We start from the raw sequence: 16,242 nt of genomic DNA, 5'->3' as shown, positions 1-16,242 counted from the left end.
GGCTTTAGCCAAAAAACAACCACACCATTGAGGGTTAAATGCACTTGGTCGCAGCTTGTGCTGGCGCACCACAAGACACAAAATGGCCGCCGATCACCCCAGAAAAAAGTGACTGACAAACGGTCTGGGCAGCCTAAAAACAGTGAGCAATTGAGTATCAGCAGCTCAATGATCCACAGCTGCAGATCGATCACTGGATGGAGTCTTTTGGAGGAGTTAATCAGCTTAATCTCGCCCTACTGTCGCAGCTGCAACCTCTCCCTACGCTAATCAGAGCAGAGTGACGGGCGGCACTATGTGACTCCAGCTTAGAGGCTGGGTCACATGGTGCTCTGGCCAATCACAGCCATGCCAATAGTAGGCATGGCTGTGATGGCCTCTTGGGGCAAGTAGTATGACGCTTGTTGATTGGCTGCTTTGCAGCCTTTCAAAAAGCGCCAAGAAAGCGACGAACACCGAACCCGAACCCGGACTTTTACGAAAATGTCCAGGTTCGGGTCCGTGTCATGGACACCCCAAAATTCGGTACGAACCCGAACTATACAGTTCGGGTTCGCTCATCCCTAGTGACAGGGCATCTGCCTTCACATTCTTAACCCAAGGGCGGAACGTGACAACAAAATTAAACCTTGAAAAGAACAAAGACCATCTGGCCTGTCTCGGGTTCAGACGCTTGGCTGACTCCAAGTAGGCCAGATTTTTATGGTCAGTAAACACGGTAACAGGGTGTCTGGCTCCCTCCAGCCAATGGCGCCACTCCTCAAAAGCCAACTTGATGGCCAACAATTCCCTATCTCCCACATCGTAATTTCTCTCTGTGGAGGAGAGTTTCTTCGAGAAAAAGGCACACGATCGCCATTTGGCAGGAGAGGAACCCTGAGACAAGACCGCACCCACACCCACCTCAGAAGTATCAACCTCAACTATGAAGGGTAGAGAAATATCAGGCTGCACCAAGATGGGAGCGGAAGCAAAACTCTCCTTGATATTAGAAAAGGCCTTACGCGCCTCTACCGACCAGGAAGAAAAATCTACCCCCTTTCTGGTCATATCAGTAAGTGGTTTAATAATAGAGGAATAATTTAAAATAAACTTCCTGTAATAATTGGTGAAGCCCAAAAAACGCATCAGCGCCTTCTGATTCTCAGGAAGCTCCCACTCAAGCACAGCGCGGACCTTCTCGGGGTCCATGCGAAAACCAGAAGCGGAGAGGAGAAACCCCAGAAATTGAATTTCTGGAACCGCAAACACACATTTTTCCAGTTTCGCACATAATTTATTCTCCCGCAGGATGAGCAAGACCTGACATAAGTGTTCCTTATGAGTTTTGAAATCAGGAGAAAAAATCTAAATGTCATCCAAATACACTAATACAAATTTTTCCATTAAATGATAAAAAATGCTGTTCACGAAATGCTGAAAAACGGCTGGGGCATTCATCAAACCAAAAGGCATAACCAAATACTCAAAATGGCCCTCAGGGGTATTGAAGGCCGTCTTCCATTCGTCTCCTTCTCTGACCCTGACCAGGTTGTATGCCCCTCTTAGATCTAACTTGGAAAATACTTTAGCCCCAACAATCTGGTTAAATAGGTCTAGGATCAGAGGAAGCGGATGAGGGTCACGAATAGTGATACTGTTCAGCTCCCTGAAATCCAGACAAGGTCTTAAAGAACCATCTTTTTTCTTAACAAAGAAAAAACCAGTGGCAACAGGTGACTTTGAGGGTCGTATGTGTCCTTTTCTCAGACTCTCAGAGATATAAGCACGCATAGCGACCCTTTCAGGTTAGGAGAGGTTGTATAAACGAGATTTAGGCAGCTTGGCGCCTGGGATGAGATTAATAGGGCAATCATACTCCCTGTGCGGGGGCAAATCCTGAACTCCACTCCCAGAGAAGACATCCGAAAATTCAGAGAGAAAAGGTGGTACAGTCTTAGTAGAAACCTCAGAAACAGATGTCGTGAGGCAATTCTCTCTGCAAAAGTCACTCCGACCATTTATTTGCCTTGCTTGCCAATCAATGGTGGGGTTATGTTTAGTGAGCCAGGGTAGCCCCAACACAAGAGGAGTAGGTAATCCGCTAAGGATGAAATATGACACACCCTCAACATGAGCATCACTCACAATTAAACGAATATTGTGAACTATGCCCTTTAATGATTTCTGAGAAAGTGGAGCGGAATCAATAGCAAAAACAGGAATATCCTTTCCCAAAGTGCACACCTGGAAGCCATGAGTTATCGCAAAATGATTATCAATGAGATTGACAGCTGCTCCACTATCTACAAAAATCTCACAAAAAATATTCTTGCTCTCTAGCGCCACACTGGCAGGCAGGACAAAATGGGAACTACAAGTAAACGGAAAACCTTAAATTTCCGCCTCAACCCTGCCAATAGTAACAGATGTAACATTTTTAAAAGATTTTTTCCTTTTTGTTTCTTTATTACTCCCAGAAAACTGCCTGAATCTCCTAGAGGGACAAACATTTGCCAAATGATTTATACCTCCACAACAAAAACAAACCTTCCCATGCGGGCTGAATCTTCTATTGTCAGAAGCAATCAACCCCAGCTGCATGGGCTCCTGCTCAGAAGGGGCTGACAGCGACTGAGACCCCTGCGCACAGAATGAGACCGCTGCACTATCCTGGGACTGAGTATGACAGGAAGGAGAGATCTCTCCTCTCGCTCTAAGACGCCTGTCAATACGAATGGCCTGAGACATAGCACAGTCCAAGGAGATAGGCCTCTCATGAAAGGCAAATGCATCTTTCAATCCCTCTGAAAGACCATGGCAAAATTGACTTCGGAGTGCAGCATCATTCCAACCAGTATCAGCTGCCCATCTCCGAAATTCTGAGCAGGATATCTCTGCGGATTGTTTACCCTGGCATAACAGACGTAGTCTAGACTCAGCCAAAGCAACACGATCCAGATCATCATATATCTGACCCAGGGCTAAAAAAAATTCATCCACTGAACGGAAGGGCCGTGCCCCCACCGGCAGAGAAAAGGCCCGCGACTGAGCGGTACCCCTGAGCAGCGATATAATGATCCCCACCCTCCGTTCCTCATCACCAGAGGAATGGGGAAGAAGGCGAAAATGGAGTTTGCAAGCCTCTCTGAAACGCACAAAATTCTCACTACCCCCGGAGAACGTATCCGGGAGCGAGATCTTAGGCTCAGAACAAACTCCATGAACGCAAGCTGAACCGGTCACTAGAAACTGAGAAAGAGTCTTACGGAGATCAGCTACCTCCAATGAAAGACCCTGGAAATGTTCAGTCAAAAGTGAAACCAGATCCATGCTTGAGACGGTTTTGGTGGCTTATAATGTCACAGAAGGTGTACAGGAAACAAGACAATGCAAAATGAATATATGACTCACTGGATCCAAAACTAAGGAACAAAAGGGAGACCCCTGCATCAGACCTGGCTCTCATCCTGTCTGCTCAGCCTATGCAAAAATCCCAATGGTGGATGATCGTATATCCACGTACCTCGACTATATACCACCTGAACACCCTACAATAGTGAGGGGACAAGACCACTGGCTCCCTACACTAGACACGGAGGGAGTCAGGGTCACCTGGGATCCAGCAAACAGAAAATCACAAATAAATGTACAGCACTTATTTTGTAGAAGGCTGGAAGATAGGATCAGCATGCACACACACTCCAGGAAGTTGTATAAGCCGCACACTAATGCATTATGGGGAGGAATTTAAAGGGATGCAATCAGTCCAACTACATGACAGCTGAGAGAGGCTAACGAGATGAGGAACTGAAATTCAAAACAAAGAAAACTCAAGGAGGAGGTTCTGAAAGGCTTCTGTCAGAGCTTCTCAGCTGTCTGGTTGTGACAGACGTCTGGAGCATTTATCAAACCAAACTGCATAACCAAATTCTCAAAATGGCCCCAGGGGTATTGAAGGCCGTCTTCCATTTGTCCCCTTCCCTGACCCTGACCAGGTTGTATGCCCCTCTTAAATCCAACTTAGAAAAAAGTTCAGCTCCCTGAAATCCAGACATGGTCTTAAAGAACCATCTTTTTTCTTAACAAAAAAAACCCAGCGGCAACAGGTGACTTCGAAGGTCGGATGTGTCCCTTTCTCAGGCTCTCAGAGATATAAGTATGCATAGCGACTCTTTCAGGTTGGAAGAGATTATATAAATATGATTTTGGCAGCTTGTCGCCTGGGATGAGATTAATAGGGCAATCGTACTCCCAGTGAGGGGCAGCTCCTGGACACCACTCTCTGAAAACACATCCGAAAATTCAGAGAGAAAAGATGGTACTGTCTTAATAGAAACCTCTGAAAGAGACGCTGTGAGGCAATTCTCTCTGCAAAAGTCACTCCAACCATTTATTTGCCTTGCTTGGCAATCAATGGTGGGGTTATGTTTAGTGAGCCAGGGTAGCCTCAACACTAAAGGAGTAGGTAATCCGCTTAGGGCGAAGCATGACATATCCTCAACATGAGCAGCACCCACAGTCAAACGGATATTGTGAACTATGCCCTTTAACGATTTTTGAGAAAGTGGAGCGAAATCGATAACAAAAACAGGTATATCCTTTTTCAAAGTGCATACCTGGAAACCATGTGTTATAGCAAATTGATTATCAATGAGATTGACAGCTGCTCCTCTATCTACAAACAATGTTCTTGCTATTTAGCGCCACCCTGGCAGGTAGGACAAAACAGGAACTACAAGCAAACGGCAAACCTTCAATTTCCGCATCAACCTTGCCAATAGTAACAGATGGAAAGTTTTTAGAGTGTTTTTTTGTTTGTTTCTTTATTAACCTCAGAAAACTCCCTGAATCTCCAAGAGGGGCAAACATTTGCAAAATGATTTATACCTCCACAACAGAAACAAACCCTCCTCTGAGAGCTGAATCCTCTACTATCAGAGGCAAGCAAACCCAGCTGCATGGCCTCCTCCTCAGAGGGGATTGAGAGAGACTGAGGCCCCTGCACACTGACTTGATCCCAAACTAAGGAACATATGGGTGAGCCCTATAAAACCCCTAGAGTTCTCCCTGACTGCTATGCCCATACAAAGATCTTTATGATAATTGCATGCCCTCGTACCTAGACTGTGTGACACCTGAAAACCCTATAATAGTGAGGAGACAAGACCACCGGCTCCCTGCACTTAATACGGAGGGAGTCAGGGTCACCTAGAATCAAGCCAGCACGGAAACACAAATAAAGGAAAAGACTTATCTGGGGAACCAGCAGTTGCAACCTCTAGCAGTGAACACAATCCAGGAAATAGTATAAACCGCAAAGTGAGGCAGTATGGGAGGGGATATAAAGGGAGGCAATCAGTGTAAATAGATGACAGCTGGGAGAAGGAAAAGAGATGACAAAGTGAAACCAAAACAAAGAACATCATGCAAGAGGTACAGAAGAAAGTCTGCCATAGCTTCTCAGAGAGCTGGCGGTGACAGCTACACTATAGAGCTGCACTGCCAGTTACTTAAAAAAAAATGATGAGTAGCAAGTATTCCTATACAGCAGAAGTCTCATATTTTTTATTTTGTTAGTAAATGGCCATGCAGCTCTATAGTGTAGTGGCTAACATTCTTGTCTATAATGTAGAAGGTTGTGTTCGAATCCCATCAGAAACTTTTCAGAAATACAGGCTAGATTAAATTTATATATTTTTTTGTAATTGTAAAAAATGTGTCATTACTAAAATATATATATAGATAAAATCATACTTCTGATATGTATGAATGTATAATATGTGGGAACTACTACTGATGTTTTAGCCATAATATATTTGCATATATTATAATCTATTATATAAAGCTGAGTGTATGTTTGTGTGTGTGTGTTTGCATGTCCGCTAAAGAAATCCGCACCGTCACATTTCCAATCATGAAATTTGGCACACAGGTACATCAGGTGTCCGGGAAGGTTTTAGACCAGGTCTCAGCTCTCTAGGACGTACCTACCGTTCCTGAGATATTCCTAAAAAATGCATTAGCCAATAGAAGCTTGGTAACATGACCCTTATCAGCCAATAGAAGCTCGCAGGTCCTTCAGCCTTCACATACACAGTTTTACTCCAGGTTTCCATAACAACCCAGCCATTTATCTTAACTGCTGTAGGAGAGCTTTAAAGGAAATCTGTCACTAGGATAATCGCTATTGAAGTAAAGCCATGGCCTAATAGCACTTAGTACCTTATTTCAAGATGTTCCTTTGTTCCAGCAATAGATCTTTTTATCCTCTGAAAATCCAGTTTATTTGTTATGCAAATAAGCCAGCAACTTTCCCAGAGAGGCGTCACTCTTGCAGGAAGGAGCCCTGCCACGCCCCCTGCCACAATGTGTCCACCCTCAAAAGACTTAAACCCCGCCCCCAGGCCATGCTAAGCCACGCCCCTGATCTTGTTAGATCACGCCCCTCCCACTCCTGAGCCGACAGGGGATTGAAAAAATGAAGTTAAAAATCAAATTCCAGGTCCCGTAAAGCCACGCCCATATCTGGTTAGAGACCACACCCCTCCCACTCCTGAGCCGACGGGGATTCAAAAAATGGAGGTAAAAATCAACTTCTGTCAGCTGCAGGGGTGGAGGGTGACTTTCTTCCTGCAGCTCAAAATCAGACAGCACAGTGCTGCTGTATTATAGTGAGCTGTTCAAAAGGACACGCCCCCTATCTGGTTAGACCATGCCCCCTCCCACTCCTTAGCCGACTGAGATTGAAAAAATGAAGTTAAAAATCAACTTCTGTCAACTGCAGAGGTGGGAGGGAGGTTGACTTTCTCCCTGCAGCTCACACTCAGACAGTAGAGTGCTGCTGTCTTAGAGTGAGTTGCTCAAAAGGACACACCCCCGATCCAGTAAAGGCCACTGTTAAGGGAGCGGGCCCCGTGGAGGTCACTGTCAAGGGGGTGGTGTGCTGTGAAACTAACTGTTAAAGGGGAAGGCTGCTCTAAAGGTCAAAGTTAAGGGGGTGGGCTGCTGTGGAGGTCCAATTTTAAGGGATGGGGCACTGTGGGGTGGGTTGTCAGGGTTAAGGGGGGAAGTAGGCGAAAATGGAGTTTGCAAGCCTCTCTAAAACGAACAAAATTCTCACTACCCCCAGAGAACGAGATCTTAGGCTCAGAACAAACAACATGTATGCAAGCTGAACTGGTCAGTGGAGGTCAGTGTTAAGGGGGTGGGGTGCTGTAGATGTCACTGTTATAGTGGATAGTGTTGATATCTTTTAATGACACACACAAACATTAAATGAAATAGATTAAATATGCCCGAGCAAAGCTGGGGCCATCAGCTAGTCTAATATATAAAGCTGAGTGTATGTGTGTGTGTGTGTATGTCCGCTAAAGGAATCCGCACCGTTGCATTTACAATCACAAAATTTGGCACAGATACATCAGGTGTCGGGAAGGTTTTTGACCAGGTCTCAGCTCTCTAGGACGTACCGTTCCTGAGATAGTCCCAAACAATGCATTAGCCAATAGAAGCTTGGTCACGTGACCCTTATCAGCCAATAGAAGCTCGCAAGCCGTTGGCCTCCATATATACAGTTCTAATCCAGGTTTCCATAACAACCCAGCCATTTATCTTAACTGCTGTAGGAGAGCTTTAAAGGAAATCTGTCACATTTACATCCAAATACCAGTGGCTCCTGTGAGCTGGCCTTCAGACATCCTGATTAGCTAGAGGAGGGTCTGAGCCGTATGTCAGTGAGCTCTGACATACTTTTTGGTTCAGAAACATTCACTGCGTGGTGATTTATTGCTTCATCTAGACACACAGTGTATGCTCCTCTTGAACCTGTTTTTTTACACATAGGAAGTTTGGGGCAACACACCCGTAAGTTTTAAACCAGTATACCAATAAAGTGTATTTATTTTATTTTAATGCTCCTATCAGGCTTAGGTTAAAGAGCAGGGACTCTTACGCCTAACTAGAGTCCCAACACCCTCCCCTCTTCAGAGCAGGGGGTGCCTGGTTTAATGCTTGGGTTCTCCTATTGACTTGCATTGTGCTCGGGTGCTCTGTAGAGCACCCGAGCATCGGGAAGTGTTCTAGTTGAGCACACAAGCATTTTGGTGCTCGACCAACACTAATTTTCACTGCTCTAGAGTCGATTAGAAGTGTGCTTTACACAATTTTTATCCAATATTTGGCATTGTGCTTGGTGATGTAAGTCTTGCATGCAGACTCTCATGAAAACCCATGCCATGAAGCTGCTGGTGCAAGTTTTTGTGCTGTTGTTAATGCCAGCAGAGTTTGGGAACTCTGCAGTAACTGAGTCAGCAGAACATTGGTGACTTTTATACAATATGTATCCTAGCACTCAACGGCCCCGTTCTGTAACTTTACATGGTTTTTCACTTTATGGCCGGTTGAATGAGTTGCTGTGGTTCCTAAATATTTCTACTTTTCAATAATACCAATCACAGTTGATCTTGGAATATCCAGTAGACATCCTATTACTGTACCACACTCAAATTATGTGAGGTCTTTAGAATGACCCAGAGAGATTTAGCATTTTCCCGCTGACACTACAATGGAGAGCTCAGTCCATAGAGATTATACATTTTTCTTTGAGTTAATTGGTAACTAGATAAATTCCTATGCACTGAGCTTCAGGTGTTCAGTTTTATAATATATAGTATTGTGAGGGGAAGAAGATTTGTAGGGGGAATACTTATCAATATAAGTTTGCTAGCTGTCTGGTGTATATGTGTTGAAAGCATTTGTCACGGTCTTTGTTGTACGCCATGACACTTTAGCCATACATGCTGGTTGCCAGGGGCAATGTCTTGTTGTTGCAGCATGTATGGGCTTTGCTCCCCTTCTTCTGGCTACTCCCCTGTCTGGTGCTGGAGGGGTTAACTTACTGGCTGGGTGTGACCACTTGGGTTTTTATCACCTGTGGCTTCCAGGCTGGAGTCAGTTGTACTTCAGCCTTTGTTTGTGCTGGCGCTTTGCTCCTGTCCTGGGTGTTTTATCTACCCAGTCCTTGAGGGCCACCTAGTTGGACATTGATGTCTCTACGATGTCATATAGGTCATCCCATTGTCTACCTTCCCTTCATTACCCTTGCATGTTTGGTGATGTTTATGTATGGGTGGTTGTCTTGTCTAGTGGTTGTTAGGCTACTTTCACATTAGCGTTCGGGGCTCCGCTTGTGAGTTCCGTTTAAAGGCTCTCACAAGCGGCCCCGAACGTCAGAATGCATCAGTCTGGCAGCGTTTGGCCTCTGCTTCACTCAGCAGGCGGACACCTAAACGTTGCTTGCAGCGTTCGGGTGTCCGCCTGGCCGTGCGGAGGCAAACGGATCCGTCCAGACTTACAATGTAAGTCGATAGGGACAGATCCGTTTGAAGTTGACACAATATGGCTCAATTTTCAAACGGATCCGTCCCCCATTGACTTTCAATGTAAAGTCTGGACGGATTCGTCTGAAGCTACTTTCACACTTAGAATTTTTTCTAAAATATAATGCAGACGGATCCATTCTGAACGGATCCCATCGTCTGCATTATATGAGCGGATCCGTCTGGGCAGACCCCAGACGGATCCGCTCTGAACGCAAGTGTGAAAGTAGCCTAACATGTCTGGTCTATTGTTGTCTGTATTCCAGCATGTTTGCTAGACATGTTCCCTGTGTATTGTTCCTCTGGAAGGGGGTCTCAGGGTTCCCCGGAGGTGGAACAACAGATCAGTGTGCAGCTCTTCCAGGGTCCGCCATGCATCCAGTTCGTATGGGTCTCTGGTTGTCGTGGTTGCTGCAGCAGGTAAGCGTGCGTTGTTTCTGGGCTCTTATCTGCCGATTCTGTAGTTGTTCACTGCCTTTCCCTTTCCTTGCAGCTAGGCCGGTGAGACTCCTGTTCATCTGTGTCTGAGATGAACAGGTTGTCTCTGCCCTTTCTCTATTTGAGGGATTATAAGGGCGACTCAGGGTCCAAGGTTCCTGGGTATGAGCTGGCCTACCTTTCAGGTCCGCTCATACGGTTAGCAGTCAGGGCAAAGATTAGGGAAGCTCTAGGAGGTGACCTGCTCCCTTATCTCAGCTGCAAGGCCTAGTTGCTATCCTGCCTGATCCTCATTGTACGGTGGGGTGTTTCCCCCACTCCCCACCGTGACAGTATGTCCCACTAAGGCTACTCTGCACGTGCCTTTGGAAGAGGGTTCAGAATGTGTCGCCTGCCGCTTTCTGGTGTGCATGCTTGTCCTCCGGAGGGAGGGTGAAAGGTGAGATGCTGTTAACAGTGCGGTTCTCTGTGAGAGTGGTTGCAGTAGGTGTGAACCGTCACTTGTGTTTTGTGTCTCCCCTCATCCAAGTCACAGTGGTTCAGTCGCTTGTGTTGTGGTAGCTGGCTGCATTCCTTGTTGTACTGGCTCTGGTGATTGCTGGTTTGAAATGCATGCTGGCAGCGACCTGGTGTGAACAGTGTCTGAGTGTGAAGGTAGTGGTCAGTGCAGTATCTCCTGGCTGTTTGTTGGTTGGCTTCCTGGTTCCCAGTCGGTGGTTCGGCCGTGCTGGCGGCAGTCTTGGGGAGACTTGCTGACACTGATTCTTGTCCTTTCTTTCACCCTCCCTGTTGTTTTGGTGTTCCACTTAGTTTCCCTTTTTCAGTTGGGGAGGGCTTTGAGGGGTGGAAGTGTCACAGTCTTTGTCGTGCACCGTGACACTTTAGCCATATATGCTGGTTGCCAGGGGCAATGCGTTGTTGTCGCAGCATGTATGGGCTTTGCTCTCCTTATCCTGGTTCCTCCCCTGTCTTGTGCTGGAGGGGTTTACTTCCTGGCTGGGTGTGGCCACTTGGGTTTTATCACCTGTGGCTTCCAGACTTGAGTCAGTTGTACTCCAGCCTTTGTTTGTGCTGGAGCTTTGCTCCTGTCCTGGGTGTATTATCTACCCAGTCCGCGAGGGCCACCTAGTGGGACATCGATGTCTCTATGATGTCATATAGGTCATCCCATTGTCTACTTTACCTTTGTTACCCTTACATATGTTTGGTGATATTTATGTATGGGTTTTTGTTGTCTTGTCTAGTGGTTATTACATGTCTGGTCTGTTGTTCTATGTAGTCCAGCATGTTTGCTAGACATATTCCCTGTGTGTTGTGCCACCAGAAGGGGTCTCAGAGTTTCCAGGTGGGGAAACCACAAGTCAGTGTGCAGCTCTGACGGGGACCGCTATGCATCTAGTCTGCATGGGGCTCCGGTTGTCTTGATTGCCGCGGCAAGTAAGTGCGCGTTGTTTCTGGGTTCTTACCTGCCGATTCTGTAGCTGTTCACTGCCTGTCCCTTTCCTTGCAGCTAGGCTGGTGAGACTTCTGTTCATCCATGTCTGGGATTTCATCTGATTAAGATGAAAAAAAATATATGCAAAGATAGCTTTAACTAAAGTCCCACAGTGACACAATGACACCTGCAAGTTACATTAAAATCAACAGTTACAGATTTTTATTTATTTTTTGCAAATTATGATGTGGATAGCTGGTGTCACCATGGAGCCCTAGATTTATTTGTTCAAAAAGACTCATTTGTTTATTGAAAGCTAATGGCTTGCTCATCTTAAGTAGCATTTACAAAATATCCACTAAAATACTTTTGATTTTACTTTCTAGGTACTGCTGGAGTAATGATCTCTCTTAGTCGCATATTCACCAAACTTCTTTTACAAGATGAGAAAGAGAGCACCATTATCTTCTTCCTAATCTCTATTTCCCTGGAATGTATGTGCTTTGTTTTGCACTTGCTTGTGAGGAGAACTAGATTTGTTCAGTACTATATAAACAAAGCCCTGGTAAAAAAATCATGTAGGAATATCTCAGAGCCAAGTTTCCGTTATACAGTGCATCACGGTACCTATGGAGAAGATGTAAGTTTCTGTTGTATTGTAAGAGAAATGGCTATTAGAGTAAATTTATCATTTATATTCATATATCATGTCCTCATGACATAGTTCCATAAGGTTGAAAAAGACAAATATCCTTCAAGTTAAACCTTTTGCAGATCAATGCATCATCCAGTGCTAAATTACTTAGAGCCCTCAATGCTACACTGAACAAAAATATAAATGCAACACTTTCGGTTTTGCTCCCATTTTGCATGAGCTGAACTCAAAGATCTGAAACATTTATTACATACACAAAAGACCCATTACTTTTAAATATTGTTCACAAATCTGTCTAAATCTGTGTTAGTGAGTAGTGTTGATTGAGCACCAAAGTGCTTGTGTGCTCGGGTGCTCTGGACAAACACATTGGTATGCTTGTGTGCTCTACCGAGCACCCGAGCACAATGGAAGTCAATAGGATAACCCCAGGCATCCCCTGCTCGGAAGAGAAGAGGGTGTCTGGTTCACAAAAAAAGTTAGAAATTAATAGAAACCCCATCAAAATGGTTTGGAAACAGCATTAAAGGGCTTCTGTCACCCCCCATTTAGCAATTTTCAGTATCGGACATTAGCTATTTGCTAATGTCAGTTGAGTCCATATATATCACTCTTACCTCTCTCTGTGCTGTAATTTCTTTAAAAATCATAGTTTTATAATATGCTAATTACTTCACTAACAGCAAGTTGGGCGGTTACTTGCTGGTAGCCGCCGCATCCTCGGACTATAAACCCGTCCGCTCCTCCACTTGATAGACAGGGCCAGCGAGCGCTCTCCTCCTCCGGCTGGCCCCGCCTGCCCATGAAATCCTGTGCCTGCACCGTACCCGTCCTCATTCAGCGCAGGCGCTCTGAGGGAAGGACGCTCGCTTGCCCGCTCCTTCCCCAGTGCGCCTGAGCTGATGACGTCAGCCTACACCCGGAAAAGAAGACTGCCGGCATCACTGGGAAGGAGGCAGAGAGTCCGGTGACGTCGCTGGATGCTTGTTTCAGGTAAGTATTTGCCTAATAAGCATGCAGCCATCATTCCCACTAAAACCACTAGCGTATAAGGGGGCATAAAATTACTATATGTAGATTTATATACACTATAACACCTACGATTATAACCAATATTCCCATAAAATATATATTGCATATAATTATATATATATATATATATATATATATATAGAGCGCATATAAATATATATCACATATAAATAAATATATATATCACATATTAATAAATATATATATATATATATATATATATATCACATATAACTAAATATATATCACACACACATATATATATATGTATATATATCACACATATATATTTATATATACACATATATATACACTCACCTAAAGAATTATTAGGAACATCTGTTCTATTTCTCATTAATGTGATTATCTAGTCAACCAATCACATGGCAGTTGCTTCAATGCATGTAGGGTTGTGGTCCTGGTCAAGACAATCCCCTGAACTCCAAACTGAATGTCAGAATGGGAAAGAAAGGTGGGCTACAACAGCAGAAGACCCCACCGGGTACCACTCATCTCCATTACAAAAAAGAGGCTACAATTTGCACGAGCTCACCAAAATTGGACTGTTGAAGACTGGAAAAATGTTGCCTAGTCTGATAAGTCTCAATTTCTGTTGAGACATTCAAATGGTCCGAATTTGGTGTAAACAGAATGAGAACATGTATCCATCAAGCCTTGTTACCACTGTGCAGGCTGGTGGTGGTGGTGTAATGGTGTGGGGGATGTTTTCAGGGCACACTTTAGGCCCCTTAGTGCCAATTGGCCATCGTTTAAATGCCACGGGCTACCTGAGCATTGTTTCTGACCATGTCCATCGCTTCATGACCACCAAGTACCCATCCTCTGATGGCTACTTCCAGCAGGATAATGCACCATGTCACAAAGCTCGAATCATTTCAAATTGGTTTCCTGAACATGACAATGAGTTCACTGTACTAAAATGGCCCCCACAGTCACCAGATCTCAACCCAATAGAGCATCTTTCAGATGTGGTGGAACGGGAGCTTCGTGCCCTGGATGTGCATCCCTCAAATCTCCATCAACTGCAGGATGCTATCCTATCAATATGGGCCAACATTTCTAAAGAATGCTATCAGCACCTTGTTGAATCAATGCCACGTAGAATTAAGGCAGTTCTGAAGGCAAAAGGGGGCCCAACACTGTATTAGTATGGTGTTCCTAATAATTCTTTAGGTGAGTGTATATACAGTGGGATGCGAAAGTTTGGGAAACCTTGTTAATCGTCATGATTTTCCTGTATAAATCTTTGGCTGTTACGATAAAAATTGTCAGTTAAATATATCATATAGAAGACACACACAGTGATATTTGAGACGTGAAATGAAGTTTATTGGATTTACAGAAAGTGTGCTATAATTGTTTAAGCTAAATTAGGCAGGGGCATAAATTTGGGCACCACAAAAAAAGAAATGAAATCAATATTTAGTAGATCCTCCTTTTGCAGAAATTACAGCCTCTAAATGCTTCCTGTAGGTTCCAATGAGAGTCTGGATTCTGGTTGAAGGTATTTTGGACCATTCCTCTTTGCAAAACATCTTTAGTTCATTCAGGTTTAATGGCTTCCGAGCATGGACAGCTCTCTTTAAGTCACACCACAGATTTTTTATTCTATTCAGGTCTGGGGACTGAGATGGCTATTCCAGAACGTTGTACTTGTTCCTCTGCATAAATGCCTTACTGGATTTTGAGCAGTGTTTAGGGTTGTTGTCTTGTTGAAAGATCCAGCCCTGGCGCAGCTTTAGCTTTGTCACTGATTCCTGGACATTGGTCTCCAGAATCTGCTGATACTGAGTGGAATCAATGCGTCCCTCAACTTTGACAAGATTCCCAGTCCCTGAACTGGCTACACAGCCCCACAGCATGATGGAACCACCACCATATTTTACTGTAGGTAGCAGTTTTTTTTGTTGGAATGCTGTGTTCTTTTTCCTCCATGCCCATTGTTATGGCCAAATAACTAAATTTTAGTTTCATCAGTCCACAGCACGTTATTCCAAAATTAAGCTGGCTTGTCAAAATGTGCTTTAGCCCACCTCAAGCGGCACTTTTTGTGCTGTGGGCGGAGAAAAGACTTCCTCTGTATCACTCTCGCATACAGCATGTCCTTGTGTAAAGTGCGTTGAATGGTTGAACAATGCACAGTGACTCCATCTGCAGCAAGATGATGTTGTAGGTCTTTGGTGCTGGTCTGTGGGCTGACTCTGACTGTTCTCACCATTCGTCGCTTCTGTCTATCCGAGATTTTTCTTGGTCTGCCACGTCGAGCCTTAACTTGAACTGAGCCTGTGGTCTTCCATTTCCTCAATATGTTCCTAACTGTGGAAACAGACAGCTGAAATCTCTGAGACAGCTTTCTGTATCCTTCCCCTAAACCATGATGGTGAACAATCATTGTCTTCAAGTCATTTGAGAGTTGTTTTGAGACCCCCATGTTGCTACTCTTCAGAAAAAATTAAAAGAGGAGGGAAACTTACAATTGACCCCCTCAAATACTCTTTCTTATAATTGGATTCACCTCTGTATGTAGGTCAGGGGTCACTGAGCTTACCAAGCCAATTTGAGTTCCAATAATTAGTTCTAAAGGTTTTGGAATCAATAAAATGACAACAGTGCCCAAATTTATGCACCTGCCAAATTTTGTTTAAACAATTATAGCACACTTTCTGTAAATCCAATAAACTTAATTTCACTTCTCAAATATCACTGTGTGTGTCTCCTATATGATATATTTAACTGACATTTTTTATCGTAACAACCAACGATTTATACAGGAAAATCATGACGATTAACAAGGTTGCCCAAACTTTTGCATCCCACTGTATGTGTGATATATATATATATATATATATATATATATATATAAAACGTGTGTGTTCTATATATACAGTCCTGATCAAAAGTTTAAGACCACTTGAAAAAAAATGGCAAAAAATCATATTTAGCATGGCTGAATCTTAACAAGATTCCAAGTAGAGCTTCAACATGCAACAAGAAGAAAGAGGCAAAACATTTTTTGAGCATTCAATTTAATGAAAACAACAAATAAACTGAAACAGGCTGTTTTTCAGCTGATCAAAAGTTAAGGACCACATGCCTTTAAAAGGCAAATCTGTGCAAAGATTTGGATTAATTGTCATTTTCTGTCAGGTAGTCACACGTTGTGATGGCAAAGGTAGAAAAACTCTCCCTTTTTGAATGTGGTTGGGTTGTTGAACTGCATAAGCAGGGTCTCTCACAGCGCGCCATCGCTGCTGAGGTGGGATACAGTAAGACAGTCATTTGGAATTTCTTAAATGATCCTA

The 16,242-nt window shown here is 44.0% G+C and overlaps 1 protein-coding gene across 1 annotated transcript in view; it reads left to right on the top strand.

Moving 5' to 3' along the window:
• The window catches only part of SLC29A4 (solute carrier family 29 member 4), an 889,038-nt gene that overhangs the window by 658,853 nt on the left and 213,943 nt on the right, over positions 1 to 16,242 (top strand). The window contains exon 10 of the mRNA XM_044304489.1: positions 11,619 to 11,855. Coding sequence (XP_044160424.1) covers positions 11,619 to 11,855 — 237 coding nt within the window. The remainder of the gene's footprint in view (positions 1 to 11,618; positions 11,856 to 16,242) is intronic.

The sequence above is a fragment of the Bufo gargarizans genome, chromosome 8 (genome assembly GCF_014858855.1).
Source record: "Bufo gargarizans isolate SCDJY-AF-19 chromosome 8, ASM1485885v1, whole genome shotgun sequence".
Classification (NCBI taxonomy): Eukaryota; Metazoa; Chordata; class Amphibia; order Anura; family Bufonidae; genus Bufo; species Bufo gargarizans.
The sequence above is the reverse complement of the archived record's forward strand: the minus strand, read 5'-3'. Positions and strand labels throughout refer to the sequence as shown.